This window comes from Chiloscyllium plagiosum, unplaced genomic scaffold, assembly GCF_037043375.1.
Source record: "Chiloscyllium plagiosum isolate Xiang-an unplaced genomic scaffold, Cpla_swu_hap1 HiC_scaffold_31, whole genome shotgun sequence".
Taxonomy (NCBI): Eukaryota; Metazoa; Chordata; class Chondrichthyes; order Orectolobiformes; family Hemiscylliidae; genus Chiloscyllium; species Chiloscyllium plagiosum.
In genome coordinates this window covers 42,093,409-42,113,598 of record NW_028270169.1, presented here as the reverse complement: position 1 = coordinate 42,113,598, position 20,190 = coordinate 42,093,409, and the positions used below count along the sequence as shown (strand labels likewise).

The window sequence follows — 20,190 nt, the reverse complement described above, 5'->3', positions numbered from 1 at the left end:
CTGTACATTGGGGAACAGGACTTCAACTTGCAGAACGTTTCAGAGAACATCTCCAGGAGACACGCAATCAACCCCACCACCCTGTGGCCAAACATTTCAACTCCCCCTCCTACAGTGCTAAGGACATGCAAGTCCCAAGCCTCCTCCACTACCAAAGTTTAGCCCCACAACGCCTGGAGGAAGAACACCTCATCTTCCACCGTGGGACCCTTCAATCACACGGGTTCAATGTTGATTGCACCAGTTTCCTGATCTCCCCTCCCCCCACTTTATCCTAGATCCAACCCTCCAACTCGGCATTGCCCTACCCGTCCATCTTCATTCTCACCTATCTGCTCCACCCTCCACTCTGACATATCACCATCACCCCCACCTTCATTTCCAGCTACTTTCCACTCAGTTCCACACACCCTCCCATTTATGTCAGCCCCCTTTCCTCACCGTTCTCCCCCCGCCAACACACTCACACATTCCTGATGAGGAGCTTATGCTTGAAATGTTGACTCTCTTGCTCCTCAGATGCTGCCTGACCGGCTATTCTTTTCCAACACTACATTTTTTGACAGCTTGACAGAGTAACTCTGACATAAATGCAATTTTAGCCAAAGTGCAACAGTGATAAGCAACATTTCACAGGTAAGTTTTCGATTGAGATCATTGGCTGTCCTTCATGAATCCAACTTTCCATCTCAACATCTCGCTTTTGTTTAGAAAAATAGAACCATCTAGTCAGTTTCTCGTCCAAAAACATCATCCTTAGTTACCGTTCTACCCGGAACCACTCCCATGTTCTTCTGTCCTGAACATGTTTCTTTTATTTGTTCACAGGATGTGGATATCACTGGCTGGGCCAACACTTATTGTGCTTCCAGGATTTTCCAGAGGGCAGTTAAGAATCGATCACATTGCAGTGGGTTTGTTGGGCAGACCAGTTACGGACAGCAGCTTAGGAGTATAAGGTCTTTCGTGAAACTGATGAGTTTTATCAACAATGGTTATATGGTCATTGTTAGACTCTTAATTCAAGGCGGTTGTTTATTTCACCATCTGACATGTTTTGAACCCAAGTTCCAAGGACACCATCAGTGTCCCCTGAGTTAAAAGTCTAATAATAATACCACTTAGGACATCGCCTCTCCATACTGAAGCAATAAAACAAGTTTTATTCAATAAATGCAACAGCTGAATGCTCTACCCCACAATAATATGACCCACCATCACACTCTACACACCCCTCAAACATTAAACACGATCATTTCCTGACCTTATATTCATCTCATTTACAACCAAATATTCATTATTCTCACAACGGTGTTCACCTCACTCCTACACCCTCTCCCCCTCCCGCCCAAAGAACGTGTTATTCTCATTCTCTTCCACCCCAGAAGAAAATAACCCGGGTTAATCTTCTCCTCGCCCCGTACCGGATCCGGAGATTTTTCACCGGGTCCCGGGTCCGGTAAACCGCTTCCACCCGCTCATCGCCGCAATACGCCATGCCCGCTGTCCCCGCGGTTTCCTTGGTAACGGAGTAGGCCTCACGCCTCACTCCGGATCCTCCTGCAGCTCGTGTGGGAGCGGAGCCCGCCTCAGCTCCGGCTGCAGCGTGATGGAGCCCTGTGTCCCACCCACCCGGCTCGGGCAGCAGCGGTGGCGGCTCTCACGCCTCTCGGTTATGAACTGTCCAAACGCTCTATATCCCTGACAAGTCAAGCTGACAACTGCCGCTGCAGACCGTCCTCCTGGTCAACCACCAGCTCACACCGCAGCAACTTGCACACTCTCTCTCTCCAGAATTGTTCACTCTCTTTCGGTTGGCTCAGTCCCATCAACCAAATAAAATTATCAAATGAGATGCCCTTCCTCAAGGGACACAAGCAATAACCATTTAAATTATAAAGAAAAAAGGAAATTTAACAAACTAAGGGAGATTATTTTCTCTACTGTCAATTCAATGTTCAAAATCAGAAGTCACACCACACCAGGTTATAGTGCAATAGGTTTATTTGAAATCGCAAGCGTTCGAAGGGCAGCCCCTCTTCTTCAGGTGTCCTGTGAATTCTGATTTAGTCCACTCAGTACAACACGAGCACCTACACATTATGGCAATCCAGTGTTCCTGCAGTACTCAGGAAAATTCAAGTATAATCATGAATGTTGGGTGCTACGTGGTAGCAATCATAACATGTATAGAATCACTCTTGTGTTTCATAGTATTTACAGCCCAACCATTTTCAGAATTTATCTCAATCACAAGTGTCTTCCCATCTTACTTCATCTCACCCTGTCAGTTTGACATTCTATATGTGTATGTGAACATACATAACAGGGGTAAGACACTTGAGCTGCACAGTCATTTACTAAGATCATGACTGATTGCAACTTAACTCCACATGATTGCTTAAAAGGGGTCATTGAACTCTATTAACTTTATTTATGTCTCCACAGATGCTGACTGACCTTCTGAGTATCTCCTGAATGTTGATTTTACTTTGATTAAAGAATTTTCCATAGAATTTCTTACTGATTTATTAGTTTGTCAGCCTCCCAAATCACGAGACAATGGCTTGCACTTTGGTAGTCAATTCTGTTAAACATCACTTACTGTGATGCAGAAGTCCTACTCCTGCACAGCAGTCTCTGTTGCACTTGCTGCAGATAAAGGCAATGCGCTGAGACATTTCCCATTTCTTCCCTCCTCTTTTGATAGCCCCTCTGAATAATCATTCTCCAGGGATCTCAACATTCAATGGCTGTCTCCGAATTGCCTGATTCAATGTTTCCTTATTTCATAGCTCACCTGTAGGTGTGTTGTAGTAAGTTTGCAGATGACACCAACATTGGAGGTGTAGTGGACAGTGAAGAAGGTTACCTCAGTGTACAACAGGATCTTGATCAGATGAGCCAATGGGCTGAGGAGTGGCAGATGGAGTTTAATTTAGATAAATTTGAGGTGCTACATTTTAGAGTGGCATGGATAGTATAAACAGACAAAGTCTTTTCCCGGGGGGAGAGAAAGATGTGTGTGGAGAGCCAAAGCTACAGAGTGAGGGGAAAGATATAAATGGGATCCAAGGGGCAACTTTTTCACACAGAGGGTGGTGCATGTATGGAATGAGCTGCCAGAAGAATTGGTGGAGGCTGGTACAACTGCAGCATTTAAAAGGCATCTGGATGAGTATATGAATAGAAAGGGTCGAGATTAGGTTAGGATATTTGGTTGGCATGGACAAGTTGCACCGAAGGTTTGTTTCCATGCCATACATTTCTATGACTCTAGATATACACAGCCAGTAGATTAGACCCAGTGTCCAGATTACCACACATGTAATTATTTCTGGACAGATGATGACAAGTCACTGCAGATATTTTTTGAAAATTGTGTATGCTTTCACGAACGATGACCTCAAAGTTGGTGACTTTGTCTTCCCAAGATATGCTGAGGATACCTTGCCGATCATAAGTAGTCCCTGTCTCACTACTATACAGGAATTCATGGGGGATGTAAACTTAGTAGATTTGCAGTTTGGTATATTCAGGTTGCTGTTGGTTTACAATGTAGATATGAGTGGCTTTTTTTTAAAGATTAGATTACTTACAGTGTGGAAACAGGCCCTTCGGCCCAACAAGTCCACACCGACACTCCAAAGAGCAACCCACCCAGACCCATTCCCCTACACTTAACACTACGGGCAATTTAGCATGGCCAATTCACCTAACCTGCACATCTTTTTTTGGACCCGGAGGAAACCCACGCAGACACCACACAGACAGTCGCCCAAGGTGGGAATTGAAGCCAGGACTCTGGCACTGTGAGGCAGCGGTGCTAACCACTGTGCCACCGTGCTGCCCACTTTAGATTAGATTCCCTACAGTGTGGAAACAGGCCCTTTGGCCCAACCAGTCCACACCGACCCTCCGAAGAGTAACCCACCTAGACCCATTTCCCCTCTGACTAATGCACCTAACACTATGGGCAATTTAGCATGACCAATTCACCTGACTAGCACATCTTTGGACTGTGGGAGGAAACCGGAGCACCCGGAGAAAACCCACACAGACACGGGGAGAATGCGCAAACTCCACACAGACAGTCGCCTGAAGCTGGAATTGAACCTGGGACCCTGGTGCTGTGACACAGCAGTGCTAACCACTGAGCAACCGTGCCGCCCCCTGTATTTATGGCCCTGTGTTTTGGACAATAACACAAGTGAAAATATCTATGCCCTATTAAACTCCTTTAAAATCTTAGACCTCAATCCAATCACATCTGAAACTTCACTTTTTGAAAGAAAAGAACCCAAACTTGTTTAGCCTTCCATTATAGTTGTAACCTCTCAGCTCTGGTGGAATTCTTGTCAGATTTTCTTTTGCATCCCCTTCAGTAACTTTACATTGCTTTTGCAATATAGAAACCAGATATTTGCCTAGTACTTCAATATGTGGTCTAAGTTTCAATACAAGTATAATACTAAGTTATTTAAATACAAAAATATAAGTTATGAACCCTAATGTTTTATTTGCATTTTTAGAGCTTTGTTAACCAGCATTTTTGATTTTCATGATTTGTGAATTTGTATCATACCAGCTTTTATTTTGCAAGGTAACTTACTTATTTCTCCTAACAAACCATACCACCTTACACCTATCAGTTGCCATTTACCCGCCCAATCTGCAAGTTATTTTTTTTTTACATTTTATCAATTTAAACAATTTCCAATTTGGTGGTAAACATTTTATGTAAATAATAAATAATAATGGTTACAAATTTCATTCTATTAACATTAACCTGTCAATCTGCTTCTTCAGCCCCTAACCTCAATTTAGTCACTTTAAGTCCACTTTAGTCTTTTGAAATCTCAAGTATATTGCACCGAACTGCAATCTGTATCTGTGTGAGGTGGCATATCACATTCCAAATCACAAGTATGAATTTACCAGGTATTATAATCACTTTGATTGATATTCTAAGTAAAATAGTGCACTTTTTAATGCATTGCAACACTTTATTTTCACAAGCATTTCAAATAGCAATCTAAATAGTCATTCAGGTTTTACAATATGAAAGGCAACACTTAACCTTTGAGGTAAAAAAAGTATTTTTGACATTATGGTTTGCATCTTTTGCAAATTTTTATCACTGAGGCACGCACCAGTGATTAATACATTGTTTCTGTCTCAGTATTGATGAATAGGAGACATATTTTGAAGTCAATACACATTGAAGGCAATAGGAGAGGATCAGCACCCATTTTATGGTGCCTCAGTAAATATCAGAAAATAACTTTCAGTAAGTGCTTTATCCTAAACAGTGGAATATGCAAATGGCCATAATACACAAATACTTTAAAAATATACACATGTGCTTATACCGATTGCCAAGGCTGGTGCTTACCTTTTCAAAATTTTAAAAGAAAATTGAACATGAAAATACTTAAACCAAACATCTAACTGATAAACTATTCTTTAGAATTTGGACTGTGCAATAGAATCAAACTAGACATTTTGTAAAATTGAATGCTCTCTAGGTGATGTTTGTAAAGTCTGCAACTATAAATACAGTGTAGTCGAGGCACCATACCACATCTGACAGTGTACATATACCTTTCAAATCTTGTTTCTTTGGAATGTCCCACTGCTAAAGTATGACAAATTACTAACATTTCTTCTTCACTGCCTGGACAAATTTATTTGAGGCAGAAAAAGCCAGAAATAATTTTGCAATAAAGTTAACAAGATTTTTCTTAAATTATGAAAGGAACTTAATTACATTGTTGAATCATTTAAAACAGAGGTTTAGTGATTCACAAGTTAATTATTAACATTGACTGCAATACAAATGGATGTATCATACACCAAGTACATGGATCTTCTTTAAGCAATGCTTATTGCATCTTTGATCCAATAATGATGAAGACTTTTTATGCAGACATTTAGAATCCCTCATCAACATTTGTGTTGTCTGACATTGATTGGAAAAATAGTTGAGTTACAAATCAGAATTATCAGCATTTAACTTAACAACATATGTTCCAGTACAACATCAAAAATGAACAGTCCATTACATCATAGGAAAATTAACTTACTATCATTCAAACCTTATTTTGAAATAAAATGTGAGCCTGTTTGAATGCCCCAGAATATTCTGGCTCGTTTCCATTCCATTGCACAAAATACCATATATACAAAGCAAATTTTCCATGTAATATCCTCGATGAAAAATAAACTAACAAAAATGATAGTTTCCTTCAAAAAGAGCAAGCTAAGTGGAATAGCAAAGAAAAATATTCAATGTACAAATTGATTAATCTATTTAGCTCTTTGTATTCAAAAATATAACTCTTATGCATTTTTCTTCAGAAATTACAATCTTTTAATAGTTTCACATTGTTCTGGCTTCACTTCCATGAAAAGCAAAATCTATATCAACAAGATAGGTGTCTCCGTATTGTAACTAGGAAATCTCTGCTCTTCAGAAACTTTGAAAGAGATCCCAGTGGTTAAAACAGCCACTATATAAAGTAGCAAGAAGCAAAGTACACAATCTCCACTGGGCTGGGGAAGTGGTGGGATGGGGTCTGTGGATGAGATAAGGTAAGAGACCACACTGTAAACATACTTTCTTTTTCATATAAAATACATTTAACACATTTTAAAGTTTTCAAGATCTTAAAAAATGACAAAGCTATTCACTGGGGTATGTACTAAAGACTAGAATGTTAGGATTAAGTAGTAGTGAAGTGGAATACAGATCTAATACACAAGGCCAAAATACTGACTCAGCCAAAACAAAGCTATAGAATATGCAACTGATATACTTCTAGAAAGAAGAAATTTGGGGTGCTTTCAACATGAATTGCTGGATGAAACAGGCAATGATGAATAAACTATCCATTTCACATCTTACCTGACGTTCTTTTATATCAACTTCAGTAAAAAAGGTACATCAAGCAGGTTTAAAATAGATTGCCAATTTACTATAATCCGCTTTTCATATAGTGATAAATGTTTTAAACAGAGTTTTTTAAAAATATTACACAACATCAGGTTATATTTGGAGGGAAGGGTTTTCAGAGTGCTGCTCCTTCGTCGGGTAGTTAGTGGAGCAGGATCATAGGACACAGAATTTACAGCAAAAGATCATGGTGTCATACAACTGATGCAACATATTCAACAAATCTAGATTGCTGTTTGCTCAATATAATGCATCAGTTGTATGACACTATGATCTTTTGCTATATATATAGTATGTCCTATGATCCTGGTCCACTAGCTACCTGACAAAGAAGCAGCACTCTGAAAGCTTGTACTTCCAAATCCACCTTTTGGACTCTGACCTGGTCTTGTATGATTTTTAACTTTGTCCACCCCAGTCCAACACCAGCACCTCCACATCATAACTAAACTGAGACACTGAGTAGCTTTACATTTGGGTTGATCCATGAAAGAGGGGAGAGTTACATTAATAAAGATAAAAATGAGACAAGTAAGCATCAGAAGTTAAATACTGTATCTAACTAAAAAAAACACTAGTACTCACATCTAGGCAACGTAGTCAGTGTAGATCATGGGGCAGGGTCTGAATGGGTTTGTGTTGCATATGCAAGGCAGAAAGGAGATACTTTGGCAGGAGCACTATTTATAGGTAGAAACTTCCATTAAAAAGAACACTTTCCAAGTATAGTATGGATAAGAAGAAAAATATTAAACATTACTGTGAACTGTCTTTTTGCTGTGTAATTAATGGATTAATTTCCTGTATTCTTGTGCCAAAAAAGGCAATAAAAAATTGTATAGAAAAGCAATGAGAAACTGAAGGTAGACAATCGGTTTATAATAAAATCAGGAAATGAATACCCAATTTTTGAAAATTATTTTCCTTCCTGAAAGTGTTGATTGGCTCTTGCAGGATCAGAGATGGTCCACACAAACTGCAGACCCCTCGAGCCACGCTTAGACAATAATTCTTAATGTGAGCCAAATGGGGTTTCATAAAGTATTAATCTGTTGGTAATATTCCAGCTAACAATTAATATAGACAGTGATGTTTCAATAAACATTGAAATATTGTAACCTGATAACCAGTGTATTATACAAGGATCAAAATGCTTAAGGACCTTCATATATTGTACTTATCCTTAAAATGGTTGGTTGATTAGTATTACCATTTACATTCCACTTCTGATGTTCAATCTGGGATCATCTCCAGATAAGAAATGGTCTGATTTCAGTAAAATCAGCTGCAAGACAGTTGGCAATTTGATTCAGTAAATGAAGTAACAGAATGTGAATGGTTTGGTGTTTGGGTGGAGATTTTCTTCCTTCCTCCTCTCATCATACCAACTCCCAGGTGGGATATGTTCCGTATACAGCTATATACTCCCCTCTTTTGACAAAGTGGTTACTGTGTGAACCTGTGGAATCAGTGCCAATGGATGATTTAAATGTGGAGTGAAGTACAGTTAAATCCAATTCAGTCGTCAAGTCACTAACACTCACACCATTGTCACAATAAGCCTGGCTGCTTGTTGACTGAAAGCAAATAAACTAAAGAACAGAATCTATTTTCTATGCATATTTTTAAATCATCTCTGAGCCACCATTGTGCTCTCCCTAGTGAAAAATGCAAGTCCTGGTTAAACATGGTATAAAAGATTGATTCAGTATCACTGAAAATTAAGTGCATCATTTTCCACATATGTCAAAGATATAGCAACGGCTTACATTAACTTAAAAATGAAACCTGTTCTTTCACAAGACTTTCCATTCTTTTTCACTGAAGCAAATTTATTAAATAATGAACTCCAGAAAATGCATTTTTCAATATACTTATGTGTTTATTTTTTGGGTTATTTTATGAAGAAAGGTTGGATCTGTACTCAGAGGTTAAGAGAATGGGAGATGTTCTTATTGGAACGCATTATCCTGAGGAATGTATAGTATAGTTCCAGAATAAGGGACTGCCCTTTTAAGATAAATATGAAGAAGAATCTTTGGAAATCTCTACCCACCGCACTGTGGAGGTTGAATCCTTGACTATATTCAAGGTTGAGAAAGACAGAAGTTTGAACAATAAGGACTCAAGGGTTGAGAGGAAGAAGCAGAAAAGTGAAACTGAGACCAAGATCAGATCATCCATGATCTTGCTAAATGTCAAAGCCGACTTGAGGAGTCACATGGCTTACTCCTGTTCCTAGTTCTTATGTTGTACCAAATACTTCCATATAGCCATCCAACTTCAACAATTCAATTTTTTTAAACTGCACCCTATTGTGCTTTCCTTGGCTACAAATGATAAAGCGCAACTTTGTATCATAAGGAGGATTTCAGGATGAAAACTAAAAATTTCGGGATAGAGTCAAGAATCAATCTTAGCACAAATCTGTCATCAGTAAGCTCATTTAGCCTTGATTAAGATTGGAGGCACTTCAATGTCAAGGCACTTTCATATTGATGTTAGGGCTCCAAAAGAACAGTCCTGAAGTCTGTGCTCCTCCCTCTATACTGTAGCAGTGTGCAATCAATCCCTGTAGTGGGTCAATAAGAAGGAAGCCCATGTGTTCTTACTTCCAATAGGTAATTTTAAGATTGATGAAAACCAAATGTTAGACACAATTCAGAGGCAAGGAGAGCATATCTTTTATATTAGGTTATACTTTTGACACCATCAATATAAAAGTGTCTTCAACTTGGAAGACCCAATGGAGCCATGAACTATGCCCAACAAAAGGGACATCATCCTGCAATACAGAAACATTATAAATTCAGACTCCAAAGTCACAACCATCACAATTCATTAAAAGTAGAAAATAAATATCATTCTTCAAAGTCAGTCATATGTGTGATGGTCAAGTCAGATTGTACCATGGCAAAGAGCCAAATTGAGATTCTGGGTTAGCTCTCGGTTACTGGCTGGGTCACAGCATTCTGTCCAGTGCATACCCTCTTCAGTGGTGGTGCCCCTGAATATTCATCATCCTCCTCTTCCACAACCTGATAACAAACCATAGAAAGAGTTGATCTGAAGAATCAAAAAGCATGTTAAAGATTTGCTGTTAAAACTACAAAACTTTGGTTCAAATGAAAATTCACTGAAAACCAAGATCTGTATTAACATTTTGAATGGGTCCCTATGAAATAAAAACTGAAAAAAGATTAATCTTTCTACTGCTGAATATAACATTACATTTTTCCCATTAAAATTCTGTGATCCAGTGAGATTTTCAGCCTCCCACTTGAATATTGTCTTCATTGAATTCACCAAAGAATTTGCTTATTTTGATTCATCCAATACATGAGCTTTATTGTTAAAAATGAGTTTAGTGTCAGTGGTACATAATAATTTAAAGACAGACAGCCACAAAGACCATATCCACCTTGGAAACTGGAAATTATTAATACCACTTTTCAGTTTTATTTTGACAATACTTTTTAATAATCCTAAAATAATTAATTTGCTTAAAAAAATTCAAATACGATAAAAATTCAAATGCTCTATTCTCTGGATCAATATTGCCAATAGCATCACTTTCCAAATTTCTCTCCTGCTCTGCAACTCATTCATCCTACCTGTTGCACTGCTTTCTGTACTTATTAAAGTGGTTATTCTTGTGCAACACTAAAGACAGGGATTCTACAAGGTAACGGACCATGGAAAACATCAGAGCAAGATTTTCCCTATCTGTCTCTCCACAACTGGGTGACACGTTGGCTCAGTGGTTAGCACTGCTGCCTCACAGCACCAGGGACCCAGGTTTGATTCCTGCCTCAGGTGACTGTCTGTGGAGTTTGCACGTTCTCCCCATGTCTGTGTGGGTTTCCTCCAGGTGCTCCAGTTTCCTCCCACAATCCAAAGATGTGCAGGTCAGGTGAATTGGCCATGATAAATTGTCCATAGCGTTAGGTGCATTAGTCAGGGGTAAATATAGGATAGGGGAATGGGTCTGGGTGGATTACTCTTAGGAAGGTCGGTGTGGACTTGTTGGACCGCAGGGCTTATTTCCACACTGTAGGGAATCTAATCTAATCTAATATTCATTTTACAGTAGAGACTACATGATTGGTGACTTAAACCAATTTTCCTAAAAGAATCTGTAGCTTCCCAATTTTCATAGCATTTACTTATTAGCTCAAATCCTAAGATTCACAGTGATGAAATTCACTTTTTTTTCCCATCCTCTACCAGGATAATAGTTTATTATCCTGGTAAGCATTAAATGCGTTTGCATGTGTCATCTTAATTTGGAAACCATGGCCTTGAAGCAGGAGTCAAATTTCTGCACCAGTTTCACATCTGTTTGATAAAAATGAATCACAGGGATAATTACACCAAAATGACAATGCACACGCACCCTAAGACTTGACTTTTGTTCATTTGTCTGTGTGCTTATCCAAATTAAAATGTTGGGATCTGCACATTTAACTTATACATGTCCAAACTGATCTAAATAAATCAAGTAAAAGAAGTGCTATTAGAAAAGTTTAAATTTGGGGTTTGGAGCTTAACTCGAATGTGTGCTTCATTCTCACAACTACACTAAAACATACAGGAGCTCAGTCTTCCCCAAAACGTAGGTGTACACACAATTGGTTCGTGGCTTACCTGAGGCTGCAAGGGAACCAGCTCCTCCTTTGTAAGCATTGGAGGGTCATCTCCTACTTCTGAGGAAGGAAGGGAAGGTTCTGTGAGAGAGAATTGAGAAATTACCATAATTTCTATCCAGACTAACCATAAATGTCCACTTGCTGAATAAGAGTCAGAAAAATGGTTGGGATCTTAGCAGGAGAAAAGAGAATTGTGAGAATCTGACTAAAATAACTTGGAAATTGAAAACCTGTTTGCACTTTATTCAAAGCATCAGGGAAATAAAACTATTTTATTAATGAATAAAATTATAAGTGAATTAGTGAGGAACAGAGCCATTATTTTCTGTCTTAAACAGAGCTAGTTGATTTTAATGCTGAGGCCATACAGAGGACAATATGCAATGGCTTCAGGGTAACCAGCCAAGGGTCCCATTCTGAAAACCTATGCATTTACAATTGAACAGCTGTCTGACGCTCACAGTTTAGGTCGATTCTGTTAGTTAGTTGGTTGATCTCTGTTGGAACAATTAGTATTAGTGTTCAGATTGACGATTGAGGTAGGCTACTCTGAGGAAGAGCTGCAGTACTGATTGATCTGCATCCTAGTTGACAGCCAATGTTTTCTGCAGGAAAGAGACGAAGGCTAAGTACTGAGTTTTACAATGTCACTATTACTGTGTACATAGAAACAATGGGACACTTTTTTTCATCTCACTTGTAAGGAGGATGTTGTCTCTTGCTGCAATACAATTTCATGAATACCAAGTAGCCTTCAGTACCTCTCCAAGACCACTATTCTTCATGCATAGCTCTAAGCATTCTTCAATAGTGTTAGCAAGCTGATCATCTTGAATGGCACCACAGAAATGACACAGGTGTGTGTTGTGAGGACAATTGGGGACATCAGTTGGAAAGTGAAATGGTAAAATTGTGTGCTGTATTCATTTTAGTAGTATGAATAATATAGTAGAATATATTTTTAAGGGAATAAAACATTTAACTACGATGTTCTGAGACAATGGGCTGAGAAGTGGCAGATGGAGTTTAATTCAGATAAGTGGGAGGTGCTGCATTTTGAGAAAGCAAATCTTAGCAGGACTTATACACTTAATGGTAAAGTCCTAGGGAGTGTTGCTGAACAAAGAGACCTTGGAGTGCAGGTTCATAGCTCCTTGAAAGTGGAGTTGCAGGTAGAGAGGATAGTGAAGGCGGCATTTGGTATGCTTTCCTTTATTGGTCAGAGTATTGAGTACAGGAGTTGGGAGGTCATGTTGTGGTTGTACAGGACATTGGTTAGGCCACTGTTGGAATATTGCGTGCAATTCTGGTCACCTTCCTATCGGAAAGATGTTGTGAAACTTGAAGGGTTCAGAAAAGATTTACAAGGACATTGCCAGGGTTGGAGGATCGGAGTTACAGGGAGAGGCTAAACAGGCTGGGGCTGTCTTCCCTGGAGCATCAGAGGCTGAGAGGTGACCTTATAGAGGTGTACAAAATTATGAGGGGCATGGATAGGATAAATAGACAAAGTCTTTTTCCTGGGGTCGGTGAGTCCAGAACTAGAGGGCATAGGTTTAGGGTGAGAGGGGAAAAATATAAAAGAGACCTAAGGGGCAACTTTTTCACGCAGAGGGTGGTACGTGTATGGAATGAGCTGCCAGAGGACGTGGCGGAGACTGGTACAATTGCAACATTGAAGAGGCATTTGGATGGGTATATGAATAGGAAGGGTTTGGAGGGATATGGGCCGGTTGCTGGCAGGTGGGACTAGATAGGGTTGGGATATCTGGTCGGCATGGACGGTTTGGACTAAAGGGTCTGTTTCCAGTCTGTACATCTCTATGACTCTATGACTTTGGTGTATTTGTGCAAAAGACACAAAATTAGCAATTAGGACATCAAATGCATGCTGGTCTTCCTTTAAAGGGTATTACAGTACAAGAATAAGTTGTCTAGGGATGTTCTGTTTACCAACAATTGATCAATGTTGTGTAAACTTCAATGCGGGTGCATAATCTTTATGTCGAGAGTGTGATGTTAGAAAAGAGCAGCAGGTCAGGCAGTATCCGAGGAGCAGGAGAATGAGGCTTTCCGACAGGGGGCTGAGAGATAAATGGGAGGGGGGTGGAACAGTAGCTGAGAATGTGATAGGTTGATGACGGTCGAGGAGAAGGTGATAGGTTGGAGAGGAGGGTGGAGCAAGTAGATAGGAAAGGTGATAGACAGGTCAAAAGGGCAGTGCCAAGTTGGAGGCTTGGGACTGGGATAATGTGGGGGGAGGGGGAATGAGGAAACTGGTGAAATCCACATTGATCCATGTGGTTGCAGGGTCCCAAGGCAGAGGATGAGGCGTTATTCCTCCAGGCACCATGTGGTAAGGTTTTGGCAATGGAGGAGGCAGGACCTGCATGTCCCTGGAGGAGTGGGAGGGGGAGTTGAAGTCTTCAGTGGGGTTAGTTGGTGCAGGTGTCCCAGAGATGTTCTCTGAAATGATTCACAAATAGGCATCCAGTCTCCCCGATGTAGAGGAGACCATATTGGGCATAACAGATACAGTAGATGACATTGGGGGAGGTACAGGTAAATTTCTATTGGATGTGGAAGGATCCCTTGGGGCCTTGGACTTGGGTGAGGGGGGTGGTGTGGGCATAGGTTTTGTACTTCAGTGGCAGGGGAAGGTGCCAGGAGTAGGGTGTGGGCTGGTGGGGTCATGGATCTGACAAGGGAGCCGTGGAGAGAACGGTGTCTCTGGAACGTTGATAGGGTTGGAAAGGGAAATATGTCCCTAGTCGTGGGGATAGGTCATTTCATCTCCCCCCTCCCACCCCCACCCACATTATCCCAGTCCCAAGCCTCCAACTTGTCACCACCCTCTTAACTTGTCCATCACCTTTGCCATCTAGCCACTTCACCCCATCACCTTCTCCCCCACCTTCATCTACCTATTTCATTCTCAGCTACGTTCACCCAACGCAACGCGCGCGCGCGCCCCTGGGTTCTTGTTCACAATTATCTAAGTGGTCATTCTGGACCACACTTTAATATTTTAAAGGCAGCATGGCACCTCTGACAACTCAGCACACTCTGCGATCTGCTCTGAATGGTCATCCAATTAACTACTCAAGGATAGTTTTACATATTCACAGTGATTGCACAGTAACAGCCAATATAATTCCTGTTGCTCTCCATACCTTCCATGCTTTCCTGCCCAAGCATGGGAGGCTGAGAGTCATCTGCTTTAAAATCAGACAGAAGCGTTGGGCTGACAGGTTCACTTTGCTCCGGGCTGGGGCTCGAGTTTGTACTGCTGTCCACTTTTACCTGGTAGGCATCTGATAAGGAGCTCTGATTACTGGTCTCATCTGAAAGATTAAAACACACAATCATATTTTAATCAATCTGAAATGATCATTAGAAGGAAAAAGATTTCCAATCATTTAGGTACAATGTATGCCCATTAATGTTATAAAAAAACAATTTAATAAGATTTTTCCCGAGTTCTTGTCCCTGCTTCCCTGGAGACACTGACTCCTGCAAGGTTACGTGACCAAGAAGCTTGGCTGTTCCCAGGTGACCACTTTTCATGTACAAGTCAGGATAGTAAACACCATCAGGTTGTTCCACAATATCTGACATCAAAGCCAAGATCTTTCTGATCTGAACATTTATCCACACTTAACTTAGTGACTGAAGGCTAAACGTGGAGCTCACAAAGACCCTCAGATCAAATAAGTGGAATTAGGATTAAGCTGAGAAGACCCCATCATATTTGCTAGTTTGCACTGCACATTTGAATGTTGCTGTTATTAAATAGTGCCACTGTAGGAGTCCATCCATCTCTTCATTGAAGAAAGAGCTTGAGTCTGGCGATTACTGCATAAATTACAGGTATTTACTACTGGAAGTCCAAATAACAATGGGTGTTAACACAACCAACCTGAAACTGCCCTCACTTTGTGCCCTTTATTGCACTTTGTTTATTCAGGAATGATGAAGGGCTTTTTCCCGAAACATCAATTTTCCTGCTTCTCGGATGCTGCCTGACCAGCTGTGCTTTTCCAGCACCACTCTAATCTAGACTCTGGTTTCCAGCATCTGCAGTCCTTGTTTTTACCTCGTTGATTTTAACCCTACTGCGAATCCTCTTGCAAGGATGCCTTCCTTGAAGAAGTTTTCCTCCTCTCTCTACAAGAATCCATAAGAATACTCCTGCCAAACACTTATTCTTCATTAGTCCAAGAACTTTGACCAAATACAGTTTTTAATTTTGACACCACTGATACCACATAACTATATACTGATCAAGAATTACATCTTGGACTGAGCATTTACTCACATTTATTCATTGATCTAACATTGTGTTACTTTTTCAAAATATTAGTCAATTTACTAGTATTTACTTTGTAGTCAGCATAACAAAGATCATTGCACCAGTTGCACTGGAGATTAAACATTTCATATTTTCTATTTTCTGTTATAAATCATGCACTTATTCCTCAGCTTCCCTCCTATGGTGGTGGTATGTCACTGTCTACTCACAGTATTAGAGCTGCTGCAGCAACATGCATGTTGTATTCTGGAGCTATGGATAATGATGGTAGAGGCTCCAACATTCTTTTTATCACAAGGATGTCAGGAATCTCTCCCACTCCTACCATCTGCCATTATGGTATGTTGGAATTTGCAGGTTTCCAAACTGATTGGCCTTCTTAGGATTTGCTGGATAAGGAGGGTGTAATTATAAGTGTGGGCTCATTCGTAACTCCTGGCTCAGAGATAAGGATGCTACTTCTTGCACCACAGATGCCCGAAACCATTCCTTTAAATTAGTGTTGACATTTAGCGTCAGTGAAGTTTCACGACACTTTCACTCTTTATGAAATTTCAGAAAAACTATTTATATACTCTGCCCAAATTTTGAAAAACAATGTCTTTTCAATCATTTAATACTAAGATGATGTTTTGCTGGTCACATGTAGGATTTTGAGATGATGAATCAAGGTTGTCACAAAGAGCATTTATGACAGAAATGTTAATGTTCTTATAATAATTTGGTAATATTTAAGCTAACAACAAAATTATTAACCTATTTTAATGTGGCATTGCACATGAAAATATCAAATGGTAAGATTTTGTTCACACAGTTCATTATCATTCAGCATTAATGGTAAAGTAGTGGGATTATTATTACGACACTGAACTAGATTAGCATCTCAAATTCCACTAGGTAAGTTAAGAAATTTAATAGCCAAAGATTTGGTAATATAAGAGAAAAAAAAATAGATTTGAAAAACGTAACTAGTTTCAGGTAAAGGTACCTGTTATGCAGGTCTGTCCTACATGTGACTCTAGTCCTCTACTTCTAGTGTGATTCTTGAAGCCCTTTGAACTTATTTTACAAGCCACTTAATTGTAAACAAAAATTAAATAAACCTTTCAAGGGGCCCACTTAGCATTACTTTCCCAGAACAACGATATGCAATCTCTTCAACATTGCTCATAGCTGAAGAAAATAAATCAAATCAAATCAAATCGAACAGTGCGTGCAAAGGGTCATCTCAGAGCATCAAGTACTAACATTTTAAACATACTTACCATTCAGTTCCAGGAGGATGGGGGAAGAGCTGTTATCTGACACAGGCAGCAGCTGGAAGCCTTTGTCTCCCTTTGTACTTTTTGTTTCAAGACTGTTCTTCGATTTTGCTTTGTCCTAAGGAGTTAAGAAATAGGAGGAGTAGACCAGTTGGTCCCTCGAGCCCATTATTTTACTATTCATTTGACTAAGTGGACAATCTCACATCTCCTTTTATCATAATCCAGCTGCCAAATTTTTGCCCACTCTACTTATATACCTTTGCAGACTTTGCATCCTCAACCACAACTTTCTTTACTGTCAGTAGCAAATTTGATTATAACACAGGAGGTTTCCCTGTTTGGAGTATTGATACAGATTGTATTTTGTCAAGGCTCTGATCTCTTCAGCACTTTTACCACAGCTTGTTACATCCTTAAAGAACTCCAAATACGTTTTATTAGTCATGATTCCCTTTAACAAAACCATGTTGACTCTGTCAGACTGGACTCTTATTTTGTTTTATGTGGAACAGAGAGGATGCAGCAAAAGAAAGGAAACAGATTGCAGAGTAAAGCAAAGCATTTTTTAAACTCATTCTTCCTTCCGTACAGAAATTGAACCTTGCACATTTTTCCACTAGAAATGTATTTGAAAGTAATTCCAGTTAACTTTTTATTACATTCAGTCCACAGAAGGCTGGTGAAAGTAATTCCAATAAATACTTCATCCCTCTGCCTTGATCCACCTTTTGACCCTTCCACTTCCATCCCTGGTATACCTCTACTAAATATCAATAGAGCATACAGTCGGTTAATACTATATTATCCAATGTGTAATTATCCCCACAGTAAAAAGAATTTTGAGTTGATGGCACATCATAATTACAACAGACTTTTCTTTACAAAGAGGCAGGGACAAACTAAATTAAACACTTAATTTCTGCACTGAAAACAAAATGCTGTAGATTACAGTGGGTCAGACAGCGTCAATGGAGAAAAAGCAAGCCAACGTTTTGAGTCTAAATGACTCTTCATCAGAACTGACGTGAAATGTGAAGGGGGCAGCATTTATGTAATAGTTGAGTGGCGGTGGGAGCGGAAAAGAGTGCTTCGGAGAAAGGGTGTTGATAGTTCAAATCAAGTAATCAGATGCTTAATCAATTAAAAGCTGTTTCTTCAATTGCTCTTTAATAAGACAACAAAGGAATCGAAGCAATGACAGTACCCTTCAGCCCTCATTTAACAACAGTAACTTACATTTACACAGCATTTTCCCAAGGTACTTAAGAGGAGTTTAATAAAAGGAAATTAAAAAAATTGTTGAACTAATGAATAAACTATCAGAAAAGATGACTAAAAGTTCAGTCAAAGAAGTTTCAAGGAATGTCCTAAAAGAGGTAGAAGAGGCAAAAAACTGGAGGGGTTTTGGGAAGAAATTCTGGCATTCAGGACCAAATGAGTTTTGATGTAGCTAAACCTGATGATAAGACAGTTACTTGAAAGTGAGGCAGTGACAAGTCAGTGGAAGGCATTCAACAAGAGATAGTGAGATTTCATGGCAAGAATTTCCATTAAAGATAAAGGCTGTGACAAACAAATCCAGAGAACCTTGCCTGTCACGGACCTTAAAGAAGAAGATAAAGAGAAAAATGAAAGCTAATTACTGATAATGAGGGCTTAATACAGGTACTGCAGGAAACCTAAAGGTCGTAAAGTGTGAAATTAAAAGGAAATTAGAAAAACAATTAAAACTCATGAAATATTCTCGAGTAAAATCCAGGAAAAATATATTTTCTAAAATATATTTTCATAAGAGAGATGGGATAATTATTGGGAAAGTTCTAAGGGACAGTATAAATCTTAATTTATCTTCAGAAAGGCAGTAGATTAAACAAAGACCATTGAAGGCAAGTATGCCATATGCCTTTCTGACCATTAGCAAGCATGGATTTCTTTTTGGAAAGTTGTGTCTTACTAAGATGATTGATTTTTTTTGACAAGGTAATGAGGATAGTCATGGGATTAGTGTATTGAATGTGATACAGATGGATTTTAGTGAAGCTTTTGATAAGATCCCACATGTCAGACTGGTCACAGAAGTAAGATGCATGGAATTCAAGATGAAGTGACAAGCTGGAGCCAAATCTGAATCATTCAGAGTTATTAAGGAAAGGATAATGATCAATGGAGTTTTCAGACTAGAAGCCTGTTTCCAGTAGGCTCCCACTGGGTTCAGTACTGCGTACCTTGTTTTTTGTACTTGTATCAATTATTTGGATTTGAATACAGGTGGTATAATGAAATTTGCAGATGATACAACTACATGGGCAATTGTATTAATGAAGAAGAAAACTGCTGACTACAGGAGGATGTCAATGAACTAGTCAGCTTGAAAAAACACAATGGAAAACGGAGTTCAATCCAGAAAATGTTGGTTAATGCATTTGGAAAAGGTTAAAAGACAAGGGAACACACAATGACTAGTACAATACCAAGAGATCTAGAAGAACAGAATAAATATATGTCCACTGATCCCCAAAACTGACCTGACAGATAATGACATAGTGTAGAAGGTATATGGCATTATTGCCTATATAGAATATAAGATATAGAAAATAAAAGTAGGGAGATTATGCTAGATTTGTATAAATGCAAATTGCGCCACAAATGACATACAGCATGCAGTTCTGGTTATGGCATGAGAAAAGCCACAAAGGATATTGTCAAACATATTGTCTAGGCTGGAGAAGTTTAGGAGGAAGGACTGGATAGTTTGATCATTGGCTAGTCTCCTTGGAACAGTGGAAACTGAAGTGCATAAAATTATGATGAGTGCTCTAACGACCTTAATTCCTTGGTTGAGGGGGCAGCACCAGAGTAGCATAGATTTAAAGGTAATAAGTACGAGATGTAGAGAATATTCAAGGGGAAATGTTTTCATTTGGAGAATGGTGGGAATTGAAACATATTGCTTGCAAGCAAGATAGAGGCAGAAATGCTCAATGCATTTAAAAAGCATTGAGTTTAGCT

General features: G+C 39.4%; 2 protein-coding genes across 3 annotated transcripts in view; both read right to left on the bottom strand.

Moving 5' to 3' along the window:
- mks1 (MKS transition zone complex subunit 1) overlaps positions 1–1,713 on the bottom strand; it is a 64,784-nt gene extending 63,071 nt beyond the window's left edge. Inside the window, exon 1 of the mRNA XM_043718702.2 lies at positions 1,425–1,713. Within this exon, the coding sequence (XP_043574637.2) occupies positions 1,425–1,498 (74 nt within the window). The 5' untranslated portion in view covers positions 1,499–1,713. The remainder of the gene's footprint in view (positions 1–1,424) is intronic.
- Positions 1,714–7,240: 5,527 nt separating this feature from the next.
- The window catches only part of LOC122564114 (B-cell CLL/lymphoma 7 protein family member B-like), a 35,191-nt gene continuing 22,241 nt past the window's right edge, over positions 7,241–20,190 (bottom strand). The window contains exons 4-7 of one of the 2 annotated variants that reach the window (XM_043718701.2): positions 17,182–17,296; positions 14,778–14,948; positions 11,603–11,661; positions 7,241–9,993 (exon numbers count right to left, since the gene is read on the bottom strand). In XM_043718701.2, coding sequence (XP_043574636.1) covers positions 9,895–9,993; positions 11,603–11,661; positions 14,778–14,948; positions 17,182–17,296 — 444 coding nt within the window. In that variant the 3' untranslated portion in view covers positions 7,241–9,894. Of the gene's footprint in view, positions 9,994–11,602; positions 11,683–14,777; positions 14,949–17,181; positions 17,297–20,190 lie in introns of both variants that reach the window. The other variant, XM_043718700.2, reaches the window with a different exon arrangement.